Here is a 27,560-nt window from a genome sequence, read left to right as displayed (position 1 = left end):
ACACATGCCATCTGACTTTATCCAGAAGACAAAAAATGCTCATTTCCTTAATAACTGTTTTTTTAGAGGCTGTGGTACTCATAAAAGTTCTCAGTGGTTCACAAGTGTTCACAGTGAAAATGCAAATTGTTTATAGATATGGATTTGGGAAAAAAAAATTGCTACCCACTATGAACAGTTAGGGAAGTTATCCACAGATATAAATATATTATCTTTCAAATTTTTTTCCTTTATGAGGTACTGGAAGTTTGGAAATGGCCTTATTGTTGTGCAAAACAGTCCATGCATCCAAAATTATGTTTGGGAGAACACCTTAACTGTGACACCTATGTCAGGTTTGAATTCCTGTAGTGTCCTTAGCAATGGCTTTATTGTAAAGTTGATTGGTTCAACTGATCTTATTTATATTAAAAAATGTTTCCAATTTGTTAAAATTTTAGAGGTTTTGTGTCAGTAAGATTACCAAACAAACTGTATTGCCAAGGGAGAAACAGCCTAGAGGCTTTCCATGCCTGCTAGTAGGATTACTGTGGAGGGAGAAAGGTGTGATCAGGAAAAGAGTAGGTGAGTCCATGAGGAATGCAGTCAACTCCTTCCTGTGGAGCAGGGAGGTCAAAGAGAGCCTTTAGGACAGGGACTGAAAGAAAGGAGGAGAAAAGGAGACAAAGGCTTAAGACAAAAATAGTATTCTCTGTCTGCAGATGAGTCCTCCTAGGGGCTTGTTTCTTGTTCTGTTTTGACACTGAAACTCAAGTTTTATAAAGTTAGGTCAAAGCCTGGAGAACAGAAGGCTCCAGGGAGAGCTCAGAGCCCCTGCCAGGGCCTGAAGGGGCTCCAGGAGAGCTGCACAGGGACTGGGGACAAGGCATGCAGGGACAGGACACAGGCAATGGCTCCCAGTGCCAGAGGGCAGGGCTGGATGGGATATTGGGAAGGAATTGCTGGTGGGAGGGTGGGCAGGCCCTGGCACAGGGTGCCCAGAGCAGCTGTGGCTGCCCCTGGATCCCTGGCAGTGCCCAAGGCCAGGCTGGATGGGAATTGGGACAGCCTGGGACAGTGGAAGGTGTCCCTCCCCACAGCAGAGGGTGGTGTTGTGATGGTTTTTAAGATCCTTTCCCACCCAAACATTCTATGACTCTGTGATATTTTTTTCCAAGCTTCAGTGGACATTATAATGAACAATTAATTTGTTGTAACTGTGCCAGTGCACTCAAAAGCCAAACTCTCACTGAGCCCATGAGGCTGCATGAGGACAGGATGATGCCAGAGGTCTGCTGTGAGGGCTCTGGGTGCAGAACCAGGGCTCCAGACTCACGTTCTGCTTAAATCTTAAAAGAAAGAGCTGTTAGCAACACATACTGTGACCTTCTGCCTGCAGAATGAGTCTCCTAAAGTGGACACAGATTCTTTCCTGTCAGAATGAGTTCAGAGGGTACAGCAATTCTCTTTCCAAGTGTAGTAAGCACTCAAATACATACAAATACAAATGTCCTTGCACTGCCAGTGTGTTTGGGCAAAGCTGTGCTGAATCCGAGCTGCTCAAAGGACAGGGATTTGCACCTTAGGTTGCATGACACAGTGTTTTTCTAATTTTCATATTGTTATTTCTTTGCTAGGAGTCTGTTGTTGGGGTTTTGGGTGAGAGTTTTGCTCAGGGTGCTTTTCCAGCAATTTCCTCTGATTCTCACCCACAGAGTTTTGCCCTCATTCAAGGCAAATGTCATCTCTCAGCAGCTATGAGACACTTACCCTGTTGAATTAAGATCAAGTAGATAAAATGGAAATTTTGCGGGCTCTGACCATTTGATATTCTAATAAAATAGTAATAGGACAAATATAGGGATCATTGGAGGGAATTGCATGCATACTTTAAGACACCCAAAACAGGTTTGAGGATTTTAAACTCAGAATAAACCTTGTATTTAATGTTTGCAAACATACATTCTGTTTATACTGGACTGCACTCATTTTCCTCTCTTAGCTTTCAGCCTTTCACAATTTAGTTTCCCACTTGCCACTCCCTTGGAAAGTACAGGATGCAGCACAGCACTGCCCTGTCAAGTCAAAATCATCAAGTTCTTTAGGATTTGTGTGCAGGAGTTCAGTCTGTGGTAGATCACAGTCTGCTTATTGAGTTTCTACTTCAATACAACCTGGAGTTGGGTCCCAGCCCGCCCCTGCCCTGTAAGTGGAATCACAAGGATGTTATTTGGTATGCCAGACAAAAGGGGAATAAAACGATCTGTACCAAGATATAGGGGAAGGAATTTACTGCTTTCTGTTCCTTTTACTTCTCTAGCAATAGGAGCATCCATTTCCCAACATTGGCTGGAAAGTGGCCATGAGATGCCGAACAATTTATGCCTTCAGTTGAAAAATACATTTCCTGGTCTCTGGAAATTAAACTCTTGGCTTATTTTGTAAATATTTACTTTTGTCTTGCCACATCAAATTCCTTTCTTCCATGTTGTTTCTAGTGTCATTGTCTTTCTAACTCCATTTTAGCAGGAAATCCTGTTCGTTAATGCAAAGCCTCCCTTAATTGTTCTAGGTTGTTTCTGATTTTGCTTATATACCTACAAGTGTATGGTGACTTCTCATTTTTCTACTTAATATAACAATATGCTAAATAATAATGTTATCCTCTGTGAGGCAGAATTTGATATGACTTTATAGCACATGACTTACAGATCTCTGCTCATATGTAGGCAGTAGCAGATAAAAGAGTACTCTTTAAAATTAGTAAGATGTTTTGTCATGAAGAAATCTTGAAATTTATAATTTATTAGGATCAAGTTTAGCATTGTAGAATTAAAAGAGTGGCCTTTTATGTTTAGTGTTTAACAGGGAAATGGGCTAGAAGTTATTTTCTTACCCAGGCTCTATTAAAATCATTTGTGATGCCAGAGATCAGCTCAGGAGAATGACTTTTTACATGGGCAGATACTGACAGGACAGCTTTAAACAGGCAGAGAGAAGGTTCAGACTGGATATTAGGAAGAAATTCTTTATTCAGAAGGGTGGGCAGGCCCTGGCACAGGGTGCCCAGAGCAGCTGTGGCTGCCCCTGGATCCCTGGCAGTGTCCAAGGCCAGGTTGGACAGGGCTTGGAGCAACTTGGGGTAGTGGAAGGTATCCCTGCCCATAGCAGGGGGTGGAACTGGATGAGCTTTAAGATCTGTTTCAACTCAAACCACTCAGAGGTTCTATAGTTTGGGATTTGCCCTGAAATAGCTGCCAGCTGCAGCACACAGCTGTTTCCAAGGGGATTCAAACTTATATCCCTAAGAAGGCACGAGATAAGAAAAGCAGAAAAAGGTCTGATCACTGTCCAACAAAATCAGAATGTGGCAGTATCCTCCTCATATGAATATTGTACTGTCTGGGAGTTCTTTTCATTCCCTGATCCCTTGAACACTCTTTGTTCATCAGTTTGGCCCATGCAAGCCATGTTACTTACATCCATGATGTTTGTCAAGTCTGCACACTGTGAGTCTCTCAATTTCACATCATCTCCACAAGCCAGATGTACCTAATAGTAAATATAGCAAATTTTTATCCAGCAGAATTTAGTTATGTTTCACTTTACAGGATTAGAAAGAAAGATATAGAATGTGTTTTTACTTTTTGTTTATTCTGTTATTTAATATTTTAATTGGTTAGATTCTGTTTCTGGGATCCTAAATGTCTTCCAGGCTTTAGAGTTGGGCTCAAATAGATAAGAGCAGTGCCCCTCTATGGAATAAATCACTCTGCAAAGGCCTTGGTGTTCTCCATGGCTATTGTCTCTCTTTATTTCTATTTATGTGCCATTGTAGCTTGGGTCATTTGAATGCAGAATGCCTCAAGGGTTCTTCAGTAGACATGAGCAGAGGGGACTTAGGGATTTTTCTCTGTATTTATTTTTTAAATGGATTTTTCCCAGTGCTGGATTCCTTAAGTGCTCACAGAGCACTTCTCCATCTCCCACAGACAGGCACTTGCTTACAACCTGTCCCCCATACAGGTCTATGGGACAATGCATTTATTGTATTTCAAGTGGAGCAGCACAGTGCCTTTGTTTTGTTCTGATGTCTGGTATGACCCTTCACAGACCTTTATTCAACCAGATGGGCATTTCAGGTTGTCTGCTTGGAGATGTCTGTGCAGGCACATATCCATGTCTAGAGTTCTTGTGCTACAGCACATACTTTTTTTGCTGCAATCCTTTTAAAATCTTTTTAAAACCAGGAAGAGTTCCTTAATTATACAGAAATGGTATTGTAAAAGGTATGGTTTTAATGTTTAGATGTCAGGTTTCGAAAATTAAATATTTTTAGAGCTTTATTCTGATATGATTGTGGCAATATAAAATCCATTTGTTTTTGTGTAGCAAGGTTTTGGTGTTTAAGGCTTTATATTTAAGTCTCTAAAACAGAACAATAGGTACATTTTGCATGTGTATAGGAGAGAGAAAAAGCAACATGGAATACTGCTGAATTGTTTGAGAACATTCATCCTCAAATTTTTTTATCCATGGAGCTGTTTTTTTCCATCATCAGATAGTGGTTTGGGTGCTTAGTTTACAGCACTTCTGAACTAGGAGAGCGAGCAGAAAAAATTCAGAATATCTGAATTTCCAGACTTCAGATAAATTCTGTGGAGAGGTTCTTTAGTCCTCAAGTAGTTTTGTACTCAGCACATATAGAATATTTCTAGATATACAGATAAAATATACCTTTAGAAGCTCAATAGTGATTTGAATTGTAATTGTGAGAAATCAAATCCTTACCCCTTCTTTCTGTCATATAACTCGATCTGACTTTCCTCTGCTAATATCATCAGTTTTTTCTGTCTGTGACCCTTTTTTTCAGTCTTCCATCTCTTTCTTTGCATCACACCATCAGTCTAAGCTCATCTCATACCCTAGGTATTGAGATTGTCTTCTTTCCTCCCAGGTTTTTCTTCCCTCTCTGCCATTGCTTTGACAGTGCAAATTGGAATTTATTGCACCTCGAGCCTTGCTTCCAGCTCCTTTCTAAGAGAGGTTTGTGCCCATGGGATGACAGTTAGTTTCTGTTTCAGTAACTCCTTTCTTTTTTTTTTTTTTACTCTCTTATCTTGTAGAATCCTCTGAAAGTAAGCTTCCTTTCTCCATTTGCATATTTTTGGTTTTTTGGTCAAATCACTCTTTCATCTTTTCTCAAATCCGTTAAATAAATGAGTTTTATGGCATTTCGTGTTTTCTGGTTTAGAGCCTTTGCATTTCCATACAGTTGTTTCAAAATCTTGCACAGGATGCCAGGGGCAGTTGCTGCACAGCACAGCTTTACTGGATATAAAATAATAGAATTGTTTTGGTTGGAAAGGACATCTAAGTTTGAGTCCACCCATTCCTCCACCGCTGCCCAGGCCACCATTGACCCATGTCCCCAAGTGCCACATCCACAGGCTTTGAAACTCCTCAAGGGATGGGGAGTCCATGGGCAGCTGTGCCAGGCTGGACAGCCCTTTCCATGAAGAAACTTTTTCTTATATCCAAACTAAACCTCCTGGCACAACCTGAGCCATTTCTGCTTGTCCTGTCACTTGTTATCTGGAGTAAGAGGCTGACACCCACCTGGCTGCAGCCACTTCCCCTCCTCTGTTCCCTTCTCTGGACATGCTCAAGCACCTCTATGTCTTTCTTGTCACGAAAGGCCATATTTTTGTTGAAACCAAAGACAGGTACTCTTTGTTAACACCAAAGATAGGTACTCTTTCAGCAGTTTTGTTGCATTATAGACAGCTGTTTGCTGTCTGGTCATCCTTAGTTGCTGCTCCTAGGGTGAAATCCTTCATTCTTAGGGAGCAGCTTGGATTGTTTGTTGCTGTATTAAATCCCAACAAGTTTATTTTGTGTCCAACTTCTTAAAAGGTAAAACAAAAATTAATTAAAATGCCTTTTGTCTTTATTTATCACTCCTGTAGTGACTGTGCCATTTGCAAAGTTTAACTGTAGTATTTAATAGAATCACAGAATAATCTGAGCTGGAAGGGACCCACAGGGATCATCCAGCCCAGCCCCTGTCCCTGCACAAACACCCCAACAATCCCACCCTGTGCATCCCTGGAGCAGTGTCCAAACTCTCCTGGAGCTCTGGCAGCCTCAGGGCTGTGCCCATTCCCTGGGGAGCCTGGGCAGTGCCAGCACCCTCTGGGGGAAAATCCTTTCCTGAAATCCCACCTAAACCTCCCTGGCACAACTTCAGGTCATTAGCATTTCTTTACTGTTGATGTATATTGATATAGGTCACTTTATATATTCTCTCTGTAAATTGAAAGTATTTTGGTAGCTCAAGCAAGTGTTTTATTAGTTTTTGGTATTTAGATGGGCCAAGGATGTGTTCCTTTTTGGACCTATTAAGAATATTTTTCACACTGTTGGGATGTCTCGCCTTTTGTTCATATGATGCATCCCATGTTACTTTTTATTATTCAACTGTCTTAATTTTGAAAAAAAATCTCACGTGAACAAAGTCATATAAATAATGTGTAGAAGCCTATTACAACATGGGTACTATTGTGCCTTATTTTACTTCCAGTCTCATTGAAAGACCATTGACGAGGCATATTTTTCATATTCTCCTTGAAATGAGTTTCACAATCACTGTTCCAGTATTATGCTCAGGACAAACTGTATGTCATTATTTTGGAGCATCCTATTCTTCCTTAAAATACACTGCTACCTTTCCTTCTCATTGTCCAAAGCTTTCAGAAAAGGTTTTGGCAAATTCTAACTTCAGATTTACTTTCAACTTCGAATTTTAATACCCACATATTTTTTTCCAATTTTTTCAAAATAAAAGCTGTGTTTTATGCATTGGGTTTTTTTTATGTGAAAAGTGTACTTTATTAGCTGTTTCAAACTGACTTTTTGAGGCACTTGTTAAATGAGTCTCCTTATTGGCTTCTTTTTTTTTTTGGCGGGGGGGGGGAATCTACAGGCTTTGTGGAGTTGACTTTTTGAAAGTATTAAGATCATATATTACTGATTTGCATTTTATTGTGTGTGCAAATAGCATTTAATCAGTTCGCTGGTATTAGCGACCATTACTATTTAGTCCAAATTAATTTTTTTATTTATTGAAGTTCAGCCCTGAGTTAAATTAAAAACCGCTGTGTAAAGGGAGGTAAGAAACCAATTTTGTTTTTAATTCCTTAAAAACAAACAACCACAGGACCTTGAGATTGTTTTTCAGCCTTGAGTCTTCCTTGTTGGCTGAGCTCATCCGTGGTGCAATTTGATGATCTGTAATAGATCACATTATCCCAGAATGGTGTGGGCTGCAAAGACCTTAAAGATCACCCTGTTTGTGGTCAGGGGCACCTTCCACTGAGCCAGGTTGTCCCAAGCCCCATCCAGCCAGGCCTTGGACTGCCAAGGACCTGGAGACTTCCAGCTGCACACAGCTTCTCTGGGCACCCTGTGTCAGGGACTCACCACCCTCACAGCCAGGAATTTCTCCTGATAATGCCAGCTGATGGTTCCTAATCTTCATAACAGATGCCAGCTGTTACCCCATCTTGTTCTTATTCCAACTTCACTGTTTTGCTTTCTAAACTTTGGGATGGATTACTTCTGTCAGGGAGAGATGAGCTGGGGTACCAAGATGTTTTCATTGTTCTGAACATAGCTTTTTATTATTATGAAAAGTCCATAATGGGTGAGATTGAAGGGCTGGCAAGCTCCATAGCCTGCCTGACAGTTGATGGAGAAGAGTGGATGAAAGAGGACAAGTATTCTGGTAGAAAGAATCCATATTCTTGTCAGTCTGTGCATGCTGCCCTCAGTGACCACAAAGTACATGCATTTTTCTGTTTGATCTCAATTTTTAGTTGGGCAAAAATAGATGTGTGATGAATACACATGAGGGAAATTTGGGAGACAGTCTCAGCTTCCACTTCTGGGCCTTGTACCTTATTGTGAAGAGGGGAACAACCTTGTTGTAAAGCATTTTTGCTTTTCAAAAATTGCATTATTCATGCTGTGAAAATCAAAATCAAGTCTAAAACTGTACAGACACTGGAGACATGACTGCTGCAGAACCAAGCAACTCTTTAGAATACAATATTTGTTGGTAATGAAAGATATTTATGAGCTAAACTTCATACAAATGGCTTTTGAGCATTGCAACTAACTCTGTGCTGAGTCTTTAAAACTTAGTCTGATATTTATCAAGGTGGTTTTCAGAGCTACAGATGGAGGCATAATAATAAGTCTATGACTTGGAATTGAAGTTTTGCACCAATTCAAGAGGCAACAGTACTTCCTAGGAAGCTCCAAATCCATTTGTTAATCACAATACCTAGCCTTGATTTTTTTTTCTTCTGTGTTTAGCTGTGGTGTTTTTGTAGAGCTCTTTGAATTTGCAGTTCCATGCATTTTTATTATGAAAAATTTAATTTGAAAGATTCTGCCATCTATCCCTGCCTTTTTGCTTATCTAAAAGATGGTCCTTGGAGAAGGATAACTAATGGATGGAGGAGAGAATTGTGTTGAGTTTTTTTAACCTGGTATCTGTGTTATGGGCAGTGGTCCCACAAAGAATTCTCCCAGCATGGTGTAAAGGTCATGAGTTTGTGGCTGGAAAGCAGAACTTTGCTAGGGAAAAGACAACAAAAACTTCTGCACTGCTGCTTTGGAACTAGAAATCAGTCACCAAGGTGTTGCTTATGCCATAAACTCTACTTACAGTACAATTAATTATGAAAAAAAAAAGCCCTTAATGAATGCATTAAGAAATAATTTATCATTATTTTCCTTTCTACTTTTTCCCAGTTCTCTACATTTCTGTTGGAATAAATAAATTTACTCTTTGCTGTTCTGATTTCATGCAGAGTACCACTGTACGTTCATTTTCCTCTTCACATGCATTGAATGCATGCACCAAAATCTTGATGCCACTCCTTTGTTTATATTTAAATTTCCTCTAAAACCAGAATGCTTTATGTATTTTCAAGAAAAATCTACTAGTTGGAAATCCTCTTTATTCCATATTCTTCCTCTTGGTGAAATTGTCTGTATCTTCTGGAGCATACAGCAGATTTAACCTGGTTTTGCTGCAGCCCACCTTAAGCATCTCCAGCTTAGTTTTAACTGATTATTTTGTCTCCACAGCACTAGATGGTGCTGATGACAGTATCTCTGAAATCTGTGTCTTCAAAGACACCCATGGTTGCAGAAGTAGCGCTTCTCTTTCCTACCAAGGACCAGTTTACACATCCAGTTATTGATCTGAACAAAAATTTTACTCTGTGAATGCAATGAGAGAATATGAGAGGGAGGGAAAAGACAGAAAGCAACCAATATCTCTTAATTTCTGTGCTGCTTCTCCCCCTTTTAACATGGAAAGTTCTAGTGGTATTGACTAATATCTGTTAGTGTAACTAATTCCTCATGCCTGTGAGGAGTGTTGGAAAAGCTTTTTCCTGAGGCTCTTGGGATGACAAGCACTGGTACTCAAAGAATCCACTCCCACCATCTGTGAAGAATATAATATGAATGATAGATTACAAGTTAAAAAAATTCAGATGACTTCTCCCAGTGCTGATCATCCTTTCATGAGGCAGAAGAGCCTTGTAAGCACATGACTTAAAACACTGATCCAGTTCCAAGAAGCAGAGGACGTCCAGAATATAATACTGAGGTACATTTTGCCACTTGAAAGTGAATTGTGTTCACAGCATCACAGAATGGTTTGGGGTGGACGGGACCTTAAATCTTATCCCATTCCACCCCCTGCCATGGGCAGAGACACCTTCCACTTATCCCAGGTTGTCCAGCTTGGCCTGGGACACTTCCAGGGATCCAAGGACAGCCAGAGCTGCTCTGGGCAGCCTGTGCCAGGGCCTCACCTCTAATCTTTTTGGTGCCTGATGATCAAGGTAGCCTTCCCACCCTCTAAAACACATATAGTTATCCTAGGAAAACCTAATAGAAGTCCTGTAATGCTCCAAAAAGAAGTAAAAAAGTCCAGATGATGTTTTTAAACACAGAAAGCCTAAAAACATCTGACACGTAACTAGAGCAAATGGCCTCAGGTTGCACCAGAGTAGGTTTATAATGGATATTAGGGAAAAATTCTCCAGGGAATGGGGTTGTTCTTTCACAGGCTGCCCAGGGCAGTGGTGAGTCCCCACCCCTGGAGGGATTTAAAAGCAATTTGAATGTGGCACTTGGGGACAGCGGTCAGTGGTGGCCTGAGCAGTGTAAGGGACATGGCTGGACTCAGTGGTCTTAGAAGCTCTTCCTAGATGGGGGATCACATTTATCTATGAATTGACAGTCATGTTTGAGCTATCCAGGGCTTTAAAGGAGTATCTTTTTGCTGCTGCTCTTTGCTGCTGCTGAGCATTAGCTGGTGGCTTTTGCCCAGTGGTGCTGCCCACCATTCTCCTTGTAAATCAGGTTACACCATCCTGTGTGAGTGTCATTGCCTTGCCTTTTTCCAGAATGCAAGAAAAATGTGTTTATTTCTCTGTATATGTATGGACCTCTGATTTAACAGATTATTTATAAAGCTAAGGTAATCCTTTTTTCATTGACTTAGGCTAAAATAAATTTGAAAGTAATATATACTAGTAAAATGTAATAACTTGGCCTCGAAATACCCAAAGCTTTTGTTATATACTCATATATATGCTCAGATTTCTCCTGTCTAAACAATAGGTTATTAGAATGGATAATATATGAGATACTTAAATGTATATTACAATATTGCATGAGGTGTTGCACTTAAAAATTGCATTCTAGTGAACACAAACTATTTATGAACTAAAATTGCATGTATGCCATTCCTTCTGTGACAATTTGACTTTTAAAAATTCAATCATGAACATAAAATTTTCTTCAGATCATACATTGTATAGAGTATTTCTGATTCAAACTCTGCTGTTACTTACCCAGATGTTAAATAAATAAATAAATAAATGGTTTAACTATTGTGCATTGCATTCTAAAAATTTTGTGTATATAATAACACTTCTTTCCTTACTGAACAGTCTTAACTATTACAGGACATTATCATGAAGTTATTTTAATTTTTTTCCCCCCAGTTTATTTTCTCTGTTGTCTAAAAAACACAACAAAGTGCTGGAGCAAGCCACGCAGTCCTTGAGAGGTTCCCTGGGTTCAAACGACTCTCCACTTCCTGATTATGTGAGTATCAAAATGAATGTTGTAATGGGTGCTTCGAAATTCTAGTCATACATCCCTAAACCTGCAAAGAATTCTCAGAGTGTGGCAGCTGAGCAACCACCAACATCAAAATACAGGAACCTGTATGAATGATGTCATGTCTGAAACATCTCTAAAAAACAAGAATTGCACTTAGAAATGGCAGAACAAAACCACAGCTATGCAGAGGGAAGAGACTTTCTGTCAACTCATGCTTTTCAAGCCATTTGTAATTCAGGATATTTAAATCACACAGTTGAAAATGGTGCATTTTTAAGAGCTGGGTTTTAGCATCCACAGAATCTTAAAATGCCTAAAAATGATTGAAACCACTTCCCAGTGAGCCTCTGGGGGAGTACTGGAGTCATGGGGCAAATTGGTATGTTCTGAATACATGGATACTTAGAGTTCCCTCATTGCTGAGCCAATGCCCACAAGTAGGCAACAATTTTGTATTTAATTGCACAGCTTATTGGGAAATCTCTGCTTTGGGTGGAAGAAGGACACATCGTGAAAGGACTTGAATAATATCTTTATACTGCTGAAATAACTTTGGTTTGTACTCATTTGAACCCTCACTGCAGTATTGTGTAAAGGAAAGAAAAGTTGATTTATTGGTTGCTCGGGATTTTTGAGGATGAAAATGTATCAACTGTTTTACATTCAGGGGTAATACATGATCCAGAATATGTCTGCCTAAAAATTCACATATCTGATTAGTCTAACATTAAATATAAAGATACCTAAAAAGATAATTTGATATATAGTTTAGTGACTTAAAAAAGAAAACAGCATGATACACTTGTCTGTAAACTACATAGGCACACATAGGCGTGTGATAACATACATATGAAGATACATATTTTAGGATGTGTAAGAGTACAATGCTTGAAAAATATTTTATGGGATTTGGACTTCTTTTAACTTGCTGGATGTAAACAATGCTGCAGTTAAAGAAAGGCACAGGGAAAGGGCTTTCTGTACGAAGTTGTCCCTTACATGCAGAGACAGCAGAACAATGCAGCTGATAGAGCTGGGAAAGCTCCCTGGAGTACAGCCAAGAGGCTTAGACACTGAATTTCATCTCTTTTTACTGTTGGTATGATGGAGGGATGGAAGGGGGAATGAGAGCACTTGGGAAGGTTGGTGTAGGGAAGAGTAAAATAAGTTACTGGCCTTTATTTTGAAACAATAAAACTATTAAACATGGCTTTCTGGTTATTTTCTTTTTCCTCTCCAAATTGTTCATGTTACAGCTCAGTCTGAAATATAGGCAGTTGACTAAAAAACATTGAGGCCAGATTTTGTCACTTCAGCATATTCTGCTCCTGAATGCCTGTTTATGTTGTGTGTAAGAGCAAGGAGGAGTGTAGGAGCTGAGGGGACTAAATGTCTGAAGTTCTGAAGCATGTTCTACCTCTGTATCCCAGCATGGAGCTAAGGAAAGGGGTGATTCCAGTATTGGCTGCTCTGCACAGGTTTGTTCAGTGAGAGGTGAAGGTTTGCCTAATAAGCAGGTCTCTTTGCAGATTCTGTACAGACCAAATAAGTACTTTAAAAATGCATCTCTCACCATTTTTTCATTCACTTTAATTTAGAAATTAATAATGTTCTTACTGTGCTCTGTAATCCAAAGGGAAATTTGCATGCAACCTGAATCCAAGGGTTAAATAATGCATAAAAGTATTCTAGGTGCTGCTTAAGATACTATCTTAAATTCTGAACAGTAGTACTCTTTGTATTTTAGTAAGTTTTTGACCCAATACACAATCACTGAGCTTATACTCACTGATGGTGGTAGGAATATACTGAGTTCTACCTTTACCACTTTTTAAAATATTATTTTTGTGAGTATCTGCTGCAGCCTGCCATTAGATCTGTGGTGTACCAGCAGAGCTGGGAACTGGAGTAAGGAACTGATCCTGTTGGTTCTTGCTGGTTTTTTTGTTTCTAAAAAAGAAAAGAGGAAGTTGTTTCATTTATTGAGGCTGGTCCAGTGTCCAGATCTTTTCCTGATAAACTCTTGTCAGTGTGGTGAGATTTAGGAGCAGGATGAAGAAGGCAGCAAGACAGAGACAGCCCTTGTCATTGCATCAAAGACACAATCCTTTGTTAGACTAATTCTCATTCTGAGTAGTTTGCTTATTGTTCCATAAGCCATAATAATATTAATTGTTTTTGTAACAGCATTGACCTGTTTTGAAATACTACATTTCGATCCAATTGGAAATGGGAAGAATCCACTTAGGTTTATCTTTCTTGCTTTCTTGCATTTAATGAAAGCATATTTTCCAATGTTTTTAGCAAACAAGAAAACTGGTGATAAAATAATTGAGAATTTTGCTTCTTTCAGTTCAAATCAAGACATATTACTTAAGTAAACGTCTCAATTATTTTCATGGTAATTTGATTTCAGCCTAATGTAATTTATCAAATCAGAGGTGCTTAACAGCATAACTAGAGACATGCTAACTTCTCTTGGGAAGTAGCATGACAGATGTGTTGTTGGAGCTACCATCTACCCCAAAAACTTCTTTTTAAGAATTTCATTGTATTCTTTATGATTTTTGAGCACTTCCCCTGCTTGCTAAACTACACTTGATAATGAGAGATTCTCCTTAAATCTTTCTAGGGAAAGAGTGGATGGAGAAGAAGAGAGTAAATTTTGATTTTTGGCAACTTCATATCATTTTCTTGTGATGTAAGGGAAAAAAACCAGTTTCCTTAATGCAAAAATTGAGGAAATTAAAAATCAAATGTAGGTATAGTATTAGATTTAAGTAGTTCAGTAGACATCATCACTTGAATCTTACCTTCTAAATTTTGCGTAAAAAATAAAATGTTCTAGCGAGACAAAGTTTGAATGTGTTAGGAAAAACTCTAAAAAAAAAATCCCATTTAATGGCAATACATTCAATTATTTAATACATAGCATTGTCATCTAAAGAGCACTTCAGTGGTGGATGAAATTTGGGATAGAAACCTTATAGTGTAATACTGAACTTTTCGTATTAGTAGATACGTTAATCAATATATGGAGAGCCATCCTTTAATCCTCTGTCCAAAATTTGTAGGGTTTTCGGTTATTTAGTGTAGAAATAAAAGCATGTTGGCAATTCAAAGAGAAAAATGTAAAAAATACAAATGTAGTAAGCTCTGTGTGTGCATGTATATGTATAAAAATATATGTTTTAATATATAGTTGTATGTGTAAAGTTTGCAGTAGCAAAGGCTGGTAGTACTGGGAGAGTTCCCAATCAGAGCTGGCTTTTCCTGACTCATTCCCAATCCAGTAAATTTACCCACTGTGCAAAGCTGGCTTTCATGGAGGGCTGGAATTCTGCAAATGTTGATGAGTTTTTCTCTCGTCTTGATAACCAGAATTAAACTTTGCATCTGGATGACGAGATTTCTGTATTATTTTCTTTTCCCCCTCAGTTTGTGCTCCATAATGGTCTAAATGAATTCCAATATTTAGATTCTTCTTTGATTTTTCTCTGATTTATATGGTAAATAGAAAGCAGCTGTCTTTTTAACCATCTAACTCTTGAAACTCCTAGGCCCCTCGAGCGTCATCTGGAAGTAATGTAGCTTGTAAAACAAAGCTAAGAAGAAAAAGCAATGTTTGTTTTATGTGGGATGAATGACATCAGTTGGGGTCCCTCTAATTCGGCCATTGTGGGGGTTATTAAAAAGCAGTATTACAAAAGTGGTTTCAACAAAAAAGAAATTTGGGGGGTGGGAGCTTATATCTTGTTATTACATTTGATTATATTCAAAGTTCCAAGTAGTTCATAAACAGTCCTTCGTTTGAGTTTCCCCAAGAGAGAACCAGCCCACTCTCCCCTGTACATCAATAGATGTAAAAAGGTTCCCTTGCATCATTAATTCCTAAGAAGAAATTGTCTGTTATAATTAAGAGCTCTGTATTTATCTCAGAAACTTGAAATTGCTAAAGAGAAAGTAAAATCAGGTCCATGGACTGCAGTGTTTGCTGTCTTTTAATCATAATGGAACAGATCTAAAATCTGTTAATGTTCTAGATTCAGTTACTTTGCAGAGAAGTTACTTTTTAATCCAATATGTAGCAAAAAAGTATTTAATTCACTATTGTTGTGAACAATTTGGCCTTTAAATAAATGCTGTGATGTTTTTGGGGTTAGAAGGAGACCATCTGCAAGCCTAAATCATTCTAGGATTATGTGATTCTATGAATCATAGACCTGTTAGGAGTGGGAAAGACCTCTAGGTTAATCAGGTCCTGTAATATGCTTTGTGCTTGCATATCTAATATTACATTAGGTATCCTGCAGCTCTATCTGATTTTTTTTAAATTATCTAAAGAACAGTTTAATGCAGAGCTCTGCCATCACATAGAAATGTTCTCCTATAAATGTGTGTTATCACAAAGAAATGGGAAATCTTCTCCACAATCATCTGATGACTCCAGTAATGATGCAGAAATGAAATTAAACCTACTTCCAAATAAACTGGTCGGCCATAATAGAGTTAGTGTGATGAAATTAACATTGTTCAGTTGGTAGTCTGTGAAGTGCTGCTCAGTGCTAATTGCTAAGAATGCACAAAATGTGTAAACTGGATACACTGTTGGCAGAATGGGAAGCTTTTGCCAAATTAAATCAAGACTCCTGACTAAGATATGTCTAAGATTTGTCAAATACTGGGGTGAGGAAAAAAGTTAAGGTAGTTTTGTTGGGGATTTTTTTTGTCATAATCTTTCTTTAAAATTCAGAAACCACCTACTTACCACCAAAACCACTGCGTAGGTCTCTTCAGTGTATTTGTCTATTTTCTTCCATTTCAAAATGTCATCAAGAAACTCAGTAAGACTTTTTTTTTAATGCCTTAGCCATGCATTATTAGTGGTCTAAAAAGCTTCATTTTTGTGTGTGAATTTTTAGTTTCTCATGTTGTCTAGAGGAGTAAACTTAAAATGTGATTATACAAGAAAATTTTTATTAGGGCATTGTTTACTGGAAGCATATGGTAAAGCAATATAGTACTAGATGGGTTTTGTATAGTATGTGGATTCTAGCTGTTTAAGTTGCACTTAATAGGAGAATCACCTTGTTTTGCACTATAATACCTTCTTTTTGATTACTCTGACTTGGTGGCTGATGAAGTAACATTTTCAATATCAGGTTATTCTTGGTTTTGCCTGTCTCCAGTATTGAGCAGAGGGCCTATAAATACTTTTTCTAAATACTAGTCATACCCTCCTCCAGATGAATTATATTTTATAGAATATTACTCCTACCTAATCCCCCTATTTTTATATCACCAAAAAATAGCTATTTCAGAATAGACTGAAATAACCACCCTAACCCAAATCTAAAGCAAGCTTTTCTATTGAGTAATAGCTGAATTCTGCAGTTCTGTCTGAATTCTTAATCAGTTCTTTCCTTTAAATGAATTGAAACTTTCATGAGAAAATGCTGCATAAATTATCCTTAAGAAGAAGAACTATCCTAAAATCCAGTGAAAAAGATGTTGGTGAAGTTCAGCCTGTTTAAACTTCTATATATCACTATGAAGTACTAATAGTTATTTGCAGCTGGTTTTTGCATTATTGTATCTTTACAAATATATTGCTTGTGGTTGAAAGATTTGTAGACAAATACATTGAAGAAGATCAAGATGATGTTCTTCAAAAAGTTGATGGGTCTTTCATCCCCCAGGACTTACACAAAAGTGTCATTGGTGTCTGGTATTTGTGTTACATAGATGGTGTTAAGCCTTATTTCACTTAGAAATTCTCATTATTTTGGGAAATAAGGATGAAAATCTGTTTTGAAAGAGTATTTACTGTAGCAGTAGCATCTTATGATCATCTGATTGAAAATCTTTCATTCTTCAGGTTTATGAGGCAGAAGAACAAATAAGTAAAAGAATTTTTGACATTAGCACTGCAAACACCTGCTAAAGTAATTTCAAATCCCCTTGTTTTGCTTGTTCAGAAACATGTGACATAAACCAAACATGAACATCATCATTTTTTACTTATTCTTCTTCAATAGTTCTAGAGCTTTAGGATATTGTCATTATTTTGCACTAAATGGTGTAAATTATGGCATATGTTCAAATTCTGTACTCAAAACCCGTGTTTTTTGAGAAGACTGCTTAAATGAGTGTCCTTAAAAGACAAGATGATTAAACTGAAGAAGCTGTAAGATTTGTCGTATAAATAAGACAAATTTATCTCCATAAGATAAAAAGGAAAATTTTGTTTTCTCCTGCACAACTAATTGGGTTGCATTTGAGAGAACTGGAAACCTGGGAATGCTGAGATATTAGAATGGTCTTAGATATTAGAATGGTCTTAGCTGTAGCTGTAGATGGAAAATGTGATACATTATTAAGATAAAGCCCTCACAAGCCTCTCTATAAAACTGTTTATTTCTGCCATGTAAACCAACATTTGTTTTATTCACACTAATGGCAAGTATTGAAGTGTTTGGATGAAAAAAGGAACAGTACTGATCCCCAAAGCACCCTTCTTTGCTGATTTGGTCATTAGATGCTTTTCCTGTTGTCTCTTTCACATGAATGGATTGTTCAGGGTTTCTCAGAAACCAATTATTCACCTGGACAGTTCATCTTGGTCAGACATCCACAGACAAGCAGAACAACCTAATGCAGTAGCTCTCCAAAGAATAGGATTTATTTTTATAGCAGCAATCTATTTCAACAATGCATTAAAACAATTTTCTGGTGTTCCTAACGCAAGGTTTTGATTGAAAAATGTAGTGCTTAAAAACCATAAGTATGTGGCCATATGTTATAAACATCCCAGTAATTGTTTTTTTAAACATGCAGCCATATAAAGTAGAGGAAATGGATGAGGAAGAAAGTATGTACCAAACCTTTTAGGCTGTTTGGTACTAAATATCTAATTGGAACTGGAATTTCTGTGTGCTGCTTTTTCTCTATGAGATATTGGCGGAACATGTTGTACCTTCAATTTCCAATTTCTCCTCTTTGTATTTTACGGGGACATTTACAGACTAACCAGTGAGATTTTTGTACATTTTTAGTTGTTGTTTAAAAAAAAAGCCACCCATTTCTATCAAAGGGTTCTAAGAAGTTGTTAAAAAAGTCAATGAACAAAGATCTTGCAGATATCTGTGATTTGGCATTGGAAAGACAAAGAAAATAAGAGAAATTAGGGTAAACCAAGACCCAGTGATTTTGAGAAACATGCTGTAAGAGTAAGATGGTGTGCTTCACATTGGATAAAATAATGGAAGTAGTTATTCACCTGTGGAGAGGCTGCTCACATCTCTCTGAAGTGAAACATCCACACCTCAGATGCTGTGTCCAGTTCTGCGCCACTCAGAACAACAAAGACACCGAGGGGCTGGGGCATGTCCAGGGCAGGAACGGAGCTGGGGAATTTGTTAACAAATTCATGTTACTGAAGCAAGTTAATCTCATCAGTTTACAGTTTATCTTCCTGGAGAGTTCTTGTCCCCCTGAGCAGCATTTCACAGTGTCACGCTGAGGGCAATTCTCCCACTGATGGCTCTTGTTAATATTACCTATAATGTTACACAACTGCTGCTGATTGGCAGTGTGGGTGGCCAGGAAACAGAATGATGGGATGAAGGGAAGGAGAGTATTTTAAAGGGAATGAGTCAACCATATTAAAAGACGGTCTTGGTCCGAAGTGAATAAGAAAAAGATTTGGAGAAGAAAAATTACTAATATATACAGAAATTCCAAACCAAAAGTGGATTTTGAAGAAGGGTTGTCTCCTCTCTGCTGCTCATATAAAGTATCACATGGAGCAAAGTAAGCCACTTACTGAAAACTGATTTCCTCATCACCTGGCCTGAAAACAGCATTAAAAAATTGTAGAAGGGAAAATTTACATTTTGTTTATCCTCATTGACAGGAGTGGATTCTTGTTCTCTGTGAAATATCTTTCTGAAAAACCTCTCAGAAAATGTAGAGAATGTATTTAGAAGAAACAGAAATTTTTAAGAGTCTGTTACTCATTTTTATTGATTTGTGTAGACACCCTAATGTTTTTCACAGGTGTAATTGAAAAGATAAACTTTTAATTCCCTTTCATGTAATCAGCTATTTCTCCTAATTTTCTCATTTCTTTGTTGATTAGGAAGTAAGTGAATTAGTGGAATACATTGCATATTTCTTATGCTAAATCAGCTTTTATAAATAGGAATTCTTCCAAAGAATTATTTAATTACAGAAACAATAACCCAGAGTTTGGGCAAAAAGTAGCAATTCTTAAGAATCTATGAGTTAGAGGCAGAGAAAGGGGTGTTCAGCCTGGGGAAGAGAAGGCTCTGGGGAGACAAGCCTCTAATACATTGCCATTGTTTAATCCTCCTGTATTTGTTATCCCCAGCACTTTTGGGAGATGTCTGATTGCCTTCACTTCTCTGAAACAAAGTTGGGACAAGTAAGATACCTTTTTTTTTTTAATTGCCCTTCAGATATGTTGCTGGAATGTGGTGGAGCTCTTCCAGAGCTGCTCTTGTTCATATTCAGGCTGGATGAGTTGTGGCCCACTACTGAATAACATATTCTCCAAAGACATTGTGATCCAATGCATTTTTTTGTTGCTATCAAGCTGGTACGGTGTGTACAGAGCCTGTTCCACTCCAGCATTTGTGTATGTGTTAACCCAAACCCTTGACCTCAAAGATAATGTTGGCTAATAACAAAAAACAACCATCCTGTTCTAGAGAAAATAAGATGTATTGTAACATTGCAGGTTCAATTTGCTTTATTCACTGCAATAGGACTCATTATCTGAAGTATATCTGTTCTCCCCAGATAAAGAGGAGAAAATGGATGTTGCAGTTCCCAAAGGCAAGTCTTTCATCTGCTTACCAGCAGATAATTTGTGGCACTCACAGAGAAATCAGATGCTTACTCAATGCAGCCAAAAAAAATTATCTGAACAAATAATGACAAATTTTCCCATTCCAAGACTAATCTCGTAGATTTTGATAAATTGAGGCAATAGGAAGAGTCATGTTACATTCCCATGGGAAAAAGCTTTGTGGAATTTTTCTGATATATAAAATTGTTTTCCTGCAATAAATTAGCCATCTTAACATGTAGTAGCTTAAATAGAGTCTGTTAGAAAACTTAGTGTAAATTATAAGTAACCAGTTACAATCACAAATGGGATCTTGGTGAGGAAGAGTTGAGGGACTCTGGGATGGATGTACAACATACCCAGGTGCTTTGCTGTCTTTCAGCAGTGATCTCTCATCTTGTCCCTGTCTGTCACTGCTGTGCTTTATGAACCAGGCTACACAAAATTAACTTTGGTCCCAAAATAGACAAGACTTCATAAATATTCCAGGAAAATTTATTTTGTTGGATAATGCTGTTTTTACATATTTCTATCAAGAGCATTTTGCTTCAACATTTGAAAAAATACCATCTGTTGCTCATAGTTCATTTTGGAACAAGAGCCTGTGTACATAGACTTCTATAATTATTTTCTGTAAGTTTTGGGTATTCCACATCCCAATTAAAGGTTCGTTTTTTGGCTTTCAGGCTGCAGCTGCTCTGTGCTTCCAGAACATTCAGCAGAGCAGTGGTCAGCAGCTTCTATGTTTATCAGAACTGATGCAGTGTCTTTGTGTCCAAAAGTCTTTCAAAAATAAGATGGAATGTATGAAAAAGAGATTTAATCTTAAAGTTACCCCATTTATTTGGTTTGTTTGCTGTGAGCTCTCAGAAGGCTGTTTCTCATCTCCTTACAATTTCCATTTTATTCAGCACTAGAGAGCAGTTCTTGAAATTTGTTCATGGAGATTTTTTGGGCCCAGGTTACAGAACAAATTATACTTTTACTGGCAGTGACTAGTTTTGGAGAATTGGTAAGGTAAGAGGAAAATAAAACCACTTTCTTGTGTTTTCTAATCTTTTAGAAGAACTTATCTCCTTTATACTGAAAACCACTTCAAAGCTCAAAAATGTGGTTTTTCTGATAGGCTTCATACATCTTTGTTAAGCTATTCCCTTTAATTTTGGAAATATTTAACACTGTTGAAGGAACGAATATAGTATGTGTGCTAAGTGGTGTCATAAAGGATTACTTCTTTAATCATGCTGCTGTCTTTAAATGTATCATAAGAAATAAAAGCATTTTCCCTTATTTATCTTCAGCTCTGGTATATGATGGTAGCTGTAAAGCATCTTATTCCTGCTTACTGCAGTTTAGGAATTTCTTGCCATGTCAACTGTCTGCTATCTGGGACCTGACATCTTTTATCATGCATTGCTGCTCTTTAATACTGAACCATCATAAAAGCTTTCCTTTTTGCCCACTGTCACCTTCTGTATGAGCAGCAACAGGTTAAATCAACCTTTTTTGTCATTGCTGTTTTTAAACATCCATAATATTGTCATGAGGCAGTCAAGAGGGGGATTTTTTGTGTTTTGTGGTGATTTTGTATTGTTGTGTTACCCATCTCAGTTTCCCTTTGCACTGGTTTTTGGTGTTTGAGCAGGGCAGGCATCTTGCTCTGTGGAAGAGGCAGTAACACCATTCCCTTGCCTCCTTGGCATTCCCAGAATTGTAATGATGGATATGTTTGCTCTGCAAACCCCTTCTGACTTTCTTATGCCTCCCACAGAAATTTCAATAGCAAGTTTCATCCCAAGGGCAGGAATACAGAATCTTTTGGCTGCTGGGCAGAGAGAAGCACTGACTTTTCCCACTGACATCCTGTGCGTTATCAGGACCGGAAAATCTTCTTCTTGGATAGTATGGAAATTGTGGAAACTCCATTCAGTCTTTGTTTGTATTGAGGACTTGGATTACAAAGTCTTGTGTGTGAAGTTTTTTCTCTTAGAAAGGGTCAAAATTGTTCAGACAACAATTCCAAGGCATTGATGGGTTTAATGTGTCACTGCAGAGATGCTGAACCACAGGATGAGGTTCAGCACAGGTGAGGAACCAGATGAGAACTTATGAATTCAGCTTCTGTGAAGTTGGCAGTTTTAGTCAGGGATCAGTATATATTCAGTTTGTTTTGATACCTTCTCAATTAAAATTGCTTGTACACTGAAGGTGGGTCTGCAAAACCACAGAACTGTGCGATCATTAGCTTTGGAAAAGTCATTGAGTCCAACCATTCCCCCAGCCTGCCAAGGCTGCCACTAACTCATGTCCCCAAGTGCCACATCCATATGGCTTTTAAATCCCTCCAGGGATGGAGACTCCATTCTGGGCAGCCTGTGCCAGGGCTGGACAGTCCTTTTAGGAAAGAAATTTTCCCTAATATTTATTCAACCTGAGCCTCCCCTGGCCCAGCCTGAGGCCGTTCCCTCTCCTCCTGTCCCTGTTCCCTGGGATAAGATCCCAAATCCCCCCAGCTGTCCCCTCCTGTCAGGGAGCTGTGCAGAGCCACAAGGTCCCCCCTGAGCCTCCTTTTCTCCAGGCTCAGCCCCTTTCCAGCTCCCTCAGCCTCTCCTGGGGCTCCAGCCCCTTCCCCAGCTCCGTCCCTGCCCTGGACACGCTCCAGCCCCTCGGTGTCTCTCTTGTCCTGAGGGTTCCAGAGCTGGTTCCAGGGTTGGTGTAATCTGTAATTTCTGAGTGATTTTCTCGAGTGATAGCAGGTGGTTCACACAAAATATGCTGAAAGTTGTACAAACACTTTGCCAGAGTGTCACAGTTGTTACTGCTAAGCATAATATTAAGGATGAAGAAAATATTTGATAATATAGTCAGAGATGATGCTGGGATGATAGGGTACTGGTTACATTCCTGAACTGTAATGTATTGTATGTAGTAAAATTTGGGAGATGTGAAGGAAAAGCATGAAGAAAACTGTGGTTTAACTTGCGTATCGGTATTTTTCTGGCCATTTGCAAGATGAAATGTTTTGCCATCTTCATGATAAAAGTATGGGTTTCTATACTTTGTTAACATCACAGAGGATAAAACAAATAATGCTCCTTCCGAAGAAGCATTAAAATATGGTAAGGGTGCTCAAATCTAGAGTTGTCTATGAGGTGAAACACAGAAATGGATGCCTGTGTAGCAACTGTATCTTCTCACAACATTGTTAAATTTATTTCTTTTTGGAGAAGTACTTACTTGCTTCAAAGAGGGTCCTCAGAAATCATCTCAAAGATACACTTCAAGGTCTACAGATTTCATTGGGTAATATTTACCCCTCTATTAATACTACTGTTAGGTTTAATGCATAAATTAGAAACTTTGTCTTATGTAAGACCTGCATTGGTCCTGATGGGAGCCTACAAGGAAGTGGAAAGGCACTTTTTACAAGAGAATGGAGTGACAGAATAAGGAGGATTGGATTTCCAGTGCCAGGGTGCTGGGGTAAGTGGGATATTGGGAAGGAATTGCTGGCTGGGAGGGTGGGCAGGCCCTTCCAACCCATACCATTCTGGGATAGTTATCATTCCATGATAATTATCAAGGTTTCAGTTCTTGCAGCACCTTCTTCTGTCTAACTTCTCCAAACAGTTTTGCTGGTTACATTTTGCAGCTAAACTGAATGTGTAGGGCTGCAATCAGAAACTTTTTTCCCTTGAAGAATGTGTTTAAAGTCCTTGAACTCTCCTCAAGGTAGATCAGTTCTATTAATTAAACCTGTATTATGATGATCTATTTACCTTTGAATGGTGGAGTTGGTTTTGTGTATGGGACTTGTTCTTCCTTGTTCTACCAGTCAAACTAAACAAAAATCTTCTCATACCTCTAGGGAATATTTAGTTTCATGGAGAAACAGAGAAATCTTCATTTCCTTTCAACAGCAAGAAAACCTCATTAGTATTTCAAGCACAGTATGACTAAATAGAAACACACAGTTTTAATTTTCTTAGTAAGAACATTGTCATCTTCTAGTAGCAGTTGCTTCCCAGGTTTTATGGGATTTTAGACAATGATTGGGTTCTGTTTTACTAAATACTGTTTGCATTCTGTTGTCCTTGTTGCGTGTGGTTTGGAAAAACTGTCTTGGGAGAGTTTGAGTTCCCAGCTGGTGACTGTCAGGTATTTTGGGCATTGTCGTGGATCCCCTTGTGCTGGAGCTTCTTGGTGGGCTTAGACCCTGAGTAGATGTCTTCCAGAGTAATTTACTTTTTCTAAGCTAATTGTGGTGAAAATCAGTTTCTTTGATTTGATTCATGGGGAAGCTTGGACCAACTTGGTCTAGAGGAAGATTTCCCTGCCAATAAAGCTTCCAAACAAAACTATTTTGGGACTTCTGTGATTCTGGGAATTGCAAAATCCTCAGTAAACAGGGCTATGAAAGTGAAGCATCACCCAGAAACAGTAAAGCAGTGAGGGAATCTGGGCAATTTTATAGTAATTTTTGATTGATTCTGGAGCCTGACTTTGAAAGAAGTGAAGGATAAGTTAAAATATTTTGAAGTGAAGTGGTTTAGGATTGGAATTTCAAAGATAGGAAGGGCATTGGATGGAGGAAGAGATGAAGGTGAAGGGGTGACCAGGACCAGGAGATGAGCTGTGGATTGGCTGTAGGTCAGCTGGATACTAAACATGGTATGGTGAAGTAATGTAAGAAGTACCAATGAAGCATCCTCACCTTCCCTGGGTTCCTGTCCTCAGAAATGGAAATTTTTTTCTGGACCAGTGCAAGTTGGGAAAACAGGGTTTTGGAGCATGAAAGCAGTTGGACTTGCTGCCTTGGCAGGTGTCCTGTGGTGTGTTTTCCCTTGGAGCAGCCTGCTCCTGGGACTGGACATACTCTATGGCATTTCCTCCAGTGTAGCCTTGTCCTGGGCTGAGGTGGGTGTTGGCATTGGGATACAGGCTGGAAATGCCACATTCTTCGTGGGAAGTTCCTGCATGGGCTGGCCTGGCGTGGCTGGAAACCTGTGCTCTCAGCCTGCCAGTTACTCAGGAGGGCAGAGGAGGAGTGTCAGGATGGACAGTTTATTTGGCCAAGTGTCTGGCAACAAACTTCACTCTGGTGTGACAGCTCTGCTTTCATTTCTAAGCAGTGCTTAAAAATCTAAGAGATGCCAGGGTTAATTCTTGAGGTTATAATCACTATGGGCCCTGCATTTTTTCACGTAATACCTACTTTGCCAAAAGTTGTCTGAGCTTGACATAGAGCAGCCAAAGAGTATTGCCAGTAAAAGAGATAAAGATAAGATTCTGGTCACCAAAGGCTTGGCTTTGAAGTTACTTTGCTCACTGAGGGTAAGAGCAGTTTTCTTGTGAGCTTCCTTCATTCCTCTCCTTCTTCTACTCCTTTGGCAGAGTGAGTTTATTTTGTTGAAGGTTTTATTTTCTGCTGAAAGTGCAGGAAATTCAGACAGCTCTCTTGGAATCTCCCCAAAGCTAATACAAACAAGATACATATGCTTCTCTTAAACTAAGTAAAAATAAAGTAAATTATTTGAAAAATATTTAACTATAGATATTCCTCTATGAAGACAAAAGGGAAATTTACATAATTACAGTTGCAGATGCTGATAAATTATGTAATCAAGGTGAAATTCTCTGGAGTGTCTGTTGTCTGTTGCTCACAAAAGATTGAAGAGTACCACCCTAAAATCTGGAATAGCTGTGATACTGACAGAAGTAGTAACTACTGAATGTCCAAAAGCATAATTCATTGAAGTATTCTTTAGCATGTACAAAGCCAGATTTAAAAAAATAAGGTGACGTGTAATGAATTGAAACTGTCTGTTCAGCTATACTTTGTGTGGCTGCAGCTTATGGATCTGAAACAGATTATCAAATTTTTCCTGCCGGTTTATCTCTGGTAAAAAATAAAAAAAAAAAAAAAAAAATTACAGAACTTGTGTGTTTGAGGTTAATTTGGCATTCTTAGTCCTTTTGATATCTGTTAATTGTGCAGGAGATGTACGCTTTTTTTTTTTCCATTGCTGACAAAATTGCCTTTATAGTCATATCTGCGTCATGAAGGAAGTAGTTGTTTATGACTATAATTTTTGTAATTCGTGTTCACAAATTGTTGAATCTCACTGAAAATATTGCAAATGAAGAGCTATAGTGAGTCATCATGGACAGGGGCTCAGAATGGAGAACAGCCATAATTACAGTTGCCTGTGCAACCTCCACCCTCACCTTTTCCTGCATCTGTATGAGGCCTTCAGCCTCAGCTCTGAAGATGATGGGTGGTCCCACAGTCTAGATGCAGCAACACAGACATGTTGCAGCCCTCCCTGACATTCCAGGGCCTGCAGGGGCTCCAGGAGAGCTGCACAGGGACTGGGGACAAGGCATGCAGGGACAGGACACAGGCAATGGCTCCCAGTGCCAGAGGGCAGGGCTGGATGGGATATTGGGAAGGAATTGCTGGTGGGAGGGTGGGCAGGCCCTGGCACAGGGTGCCCAGAGCAGCTGTGGCTGCCCCTGCATCCCTGGCAGTGCCCAAGGCCAGGCTGGATGGGAACTGGAGCAGCCTGGGACAGTGGAAGGTGTCCCTGCCCATGGCAGGGGCTGGAAGTGGATAGGTCCTTTCCCACCTGAACCGTCCTGGGATTTTCTGAGTTGCAAAGAAAGGCAAAGGGAGCAGATGTCCTTTTAAGGGGTCACTTAGAACTAGCAGGCAGAGTGGTGAGTCTGAGATGGTTTTCCTTCTGTGAATTGTGGAGTTCCTGGGAAGGAAATTATTACATCATGTCCAGCTGTTCTAAGTAGCTGCTTCACAGCTTTTGCACACTGTGTGCACTCCTGGCTCCACTGGAGAGGACCAGCAGTGTTGGTCAGAATGAGCTAAAGCCATCAAGGTTTGACACAAAGCAACTTGCACCTTTGAAAATTCAAATGTAGAAGCATTTTTTACTGGCAGCAAGTTCCCACTCACTAAAAGCCATTCATTGTCATAAGCAGTTAAGATCAGAATTGTGTTTGGACATTGTTTTTTTGTCAGCCTGCACTTCCATCAAGTATTTCTTTTGCAATTACATGTGACATTTCCATTTTATTTTGTCAGGTTTCTTTGAATTAAGACTTCAGCACAGAGTGGTGTCCTGTTGTTTTCTTTTACCCTATTTACATTATGCAGTTGTAGTATACTCCCTTACCAATCCCTGCTCAGGTTTGCTTTTTTTAGGCAGATAAGCTTCTGCCTGCTTAATGTCCTAACTATATAATTAGCAGTTATTTAGCTGAAAGTATAATTTGGCTGGAAAATTGCTATGATGTGAATGCACAGTGAGAAATGTGGCTTTTTTTAGTGCACACAAGTGACCGGGGTGTCTGTACCCATTGTATGGTGCATAACACCATTCCTATTAATCTTGCCACAAAGGAAAAGTTGCTCTGTTAGATCTCCAATTTTGTAAAAAGTTAGAGAGTAGACATCTTTGGGCTTAGAATTATTCAT

The 27,560-nt window shown here is 38.9% G+C and overlaps 1 protein-coding gene across 6 annotated transcripts in view; it reads left to right on the top strand.

Annotated features, from left to right (window-relative positions):
- Positions 1 to 27,560, top strand: part of DYM (dymeclin) — a 208,125-nt gene that overhangs the window by 133,396 nt on the left and 47,169 nt on the right. For 3 of the 6 annotated variants that reach the window (XM_056514017.1, XM_056514014.1, XM_056514013.1), the window contains 2 exons: positions 11,076 to 11,178; positions 19,589 to 19,642. In XM_056514017.1, the coding sequence (XP_056369992.1) occupies positions 11,076 to 11,178; positions 19,589 to 19,642 (157 nt within the window). The remainder of the gene's footprint in view (positions 1 to 11,075; positions 11,179 to 19,588; positions 19,643 to 27,560) is intronic. The other 3 variants (XM_056514018.1, XM_056514016.1, XM_056514015.1) reach the window with 1 other exon arrangement.

This window comes from Oenanthe melanoleuca, chromosome Z, assembly GCF_029582105.1.
Source record: "Oenanthe melanoleuca isolate GR-GAL-2019-014 chromosome Z, OMel1.0, whole genome shotgun sequence".
Lineage (NCBI taxonomy): Eukaryota > Metazoa > Chordata > Aves > Passeriformes > Muscicapidae > Oenanthe > Oenanthe melanoleuca.
Note: the sequence above shows the minus strand (reverse complement) of the source record. Positions and strands in the feature narration are given on the sequence as shown.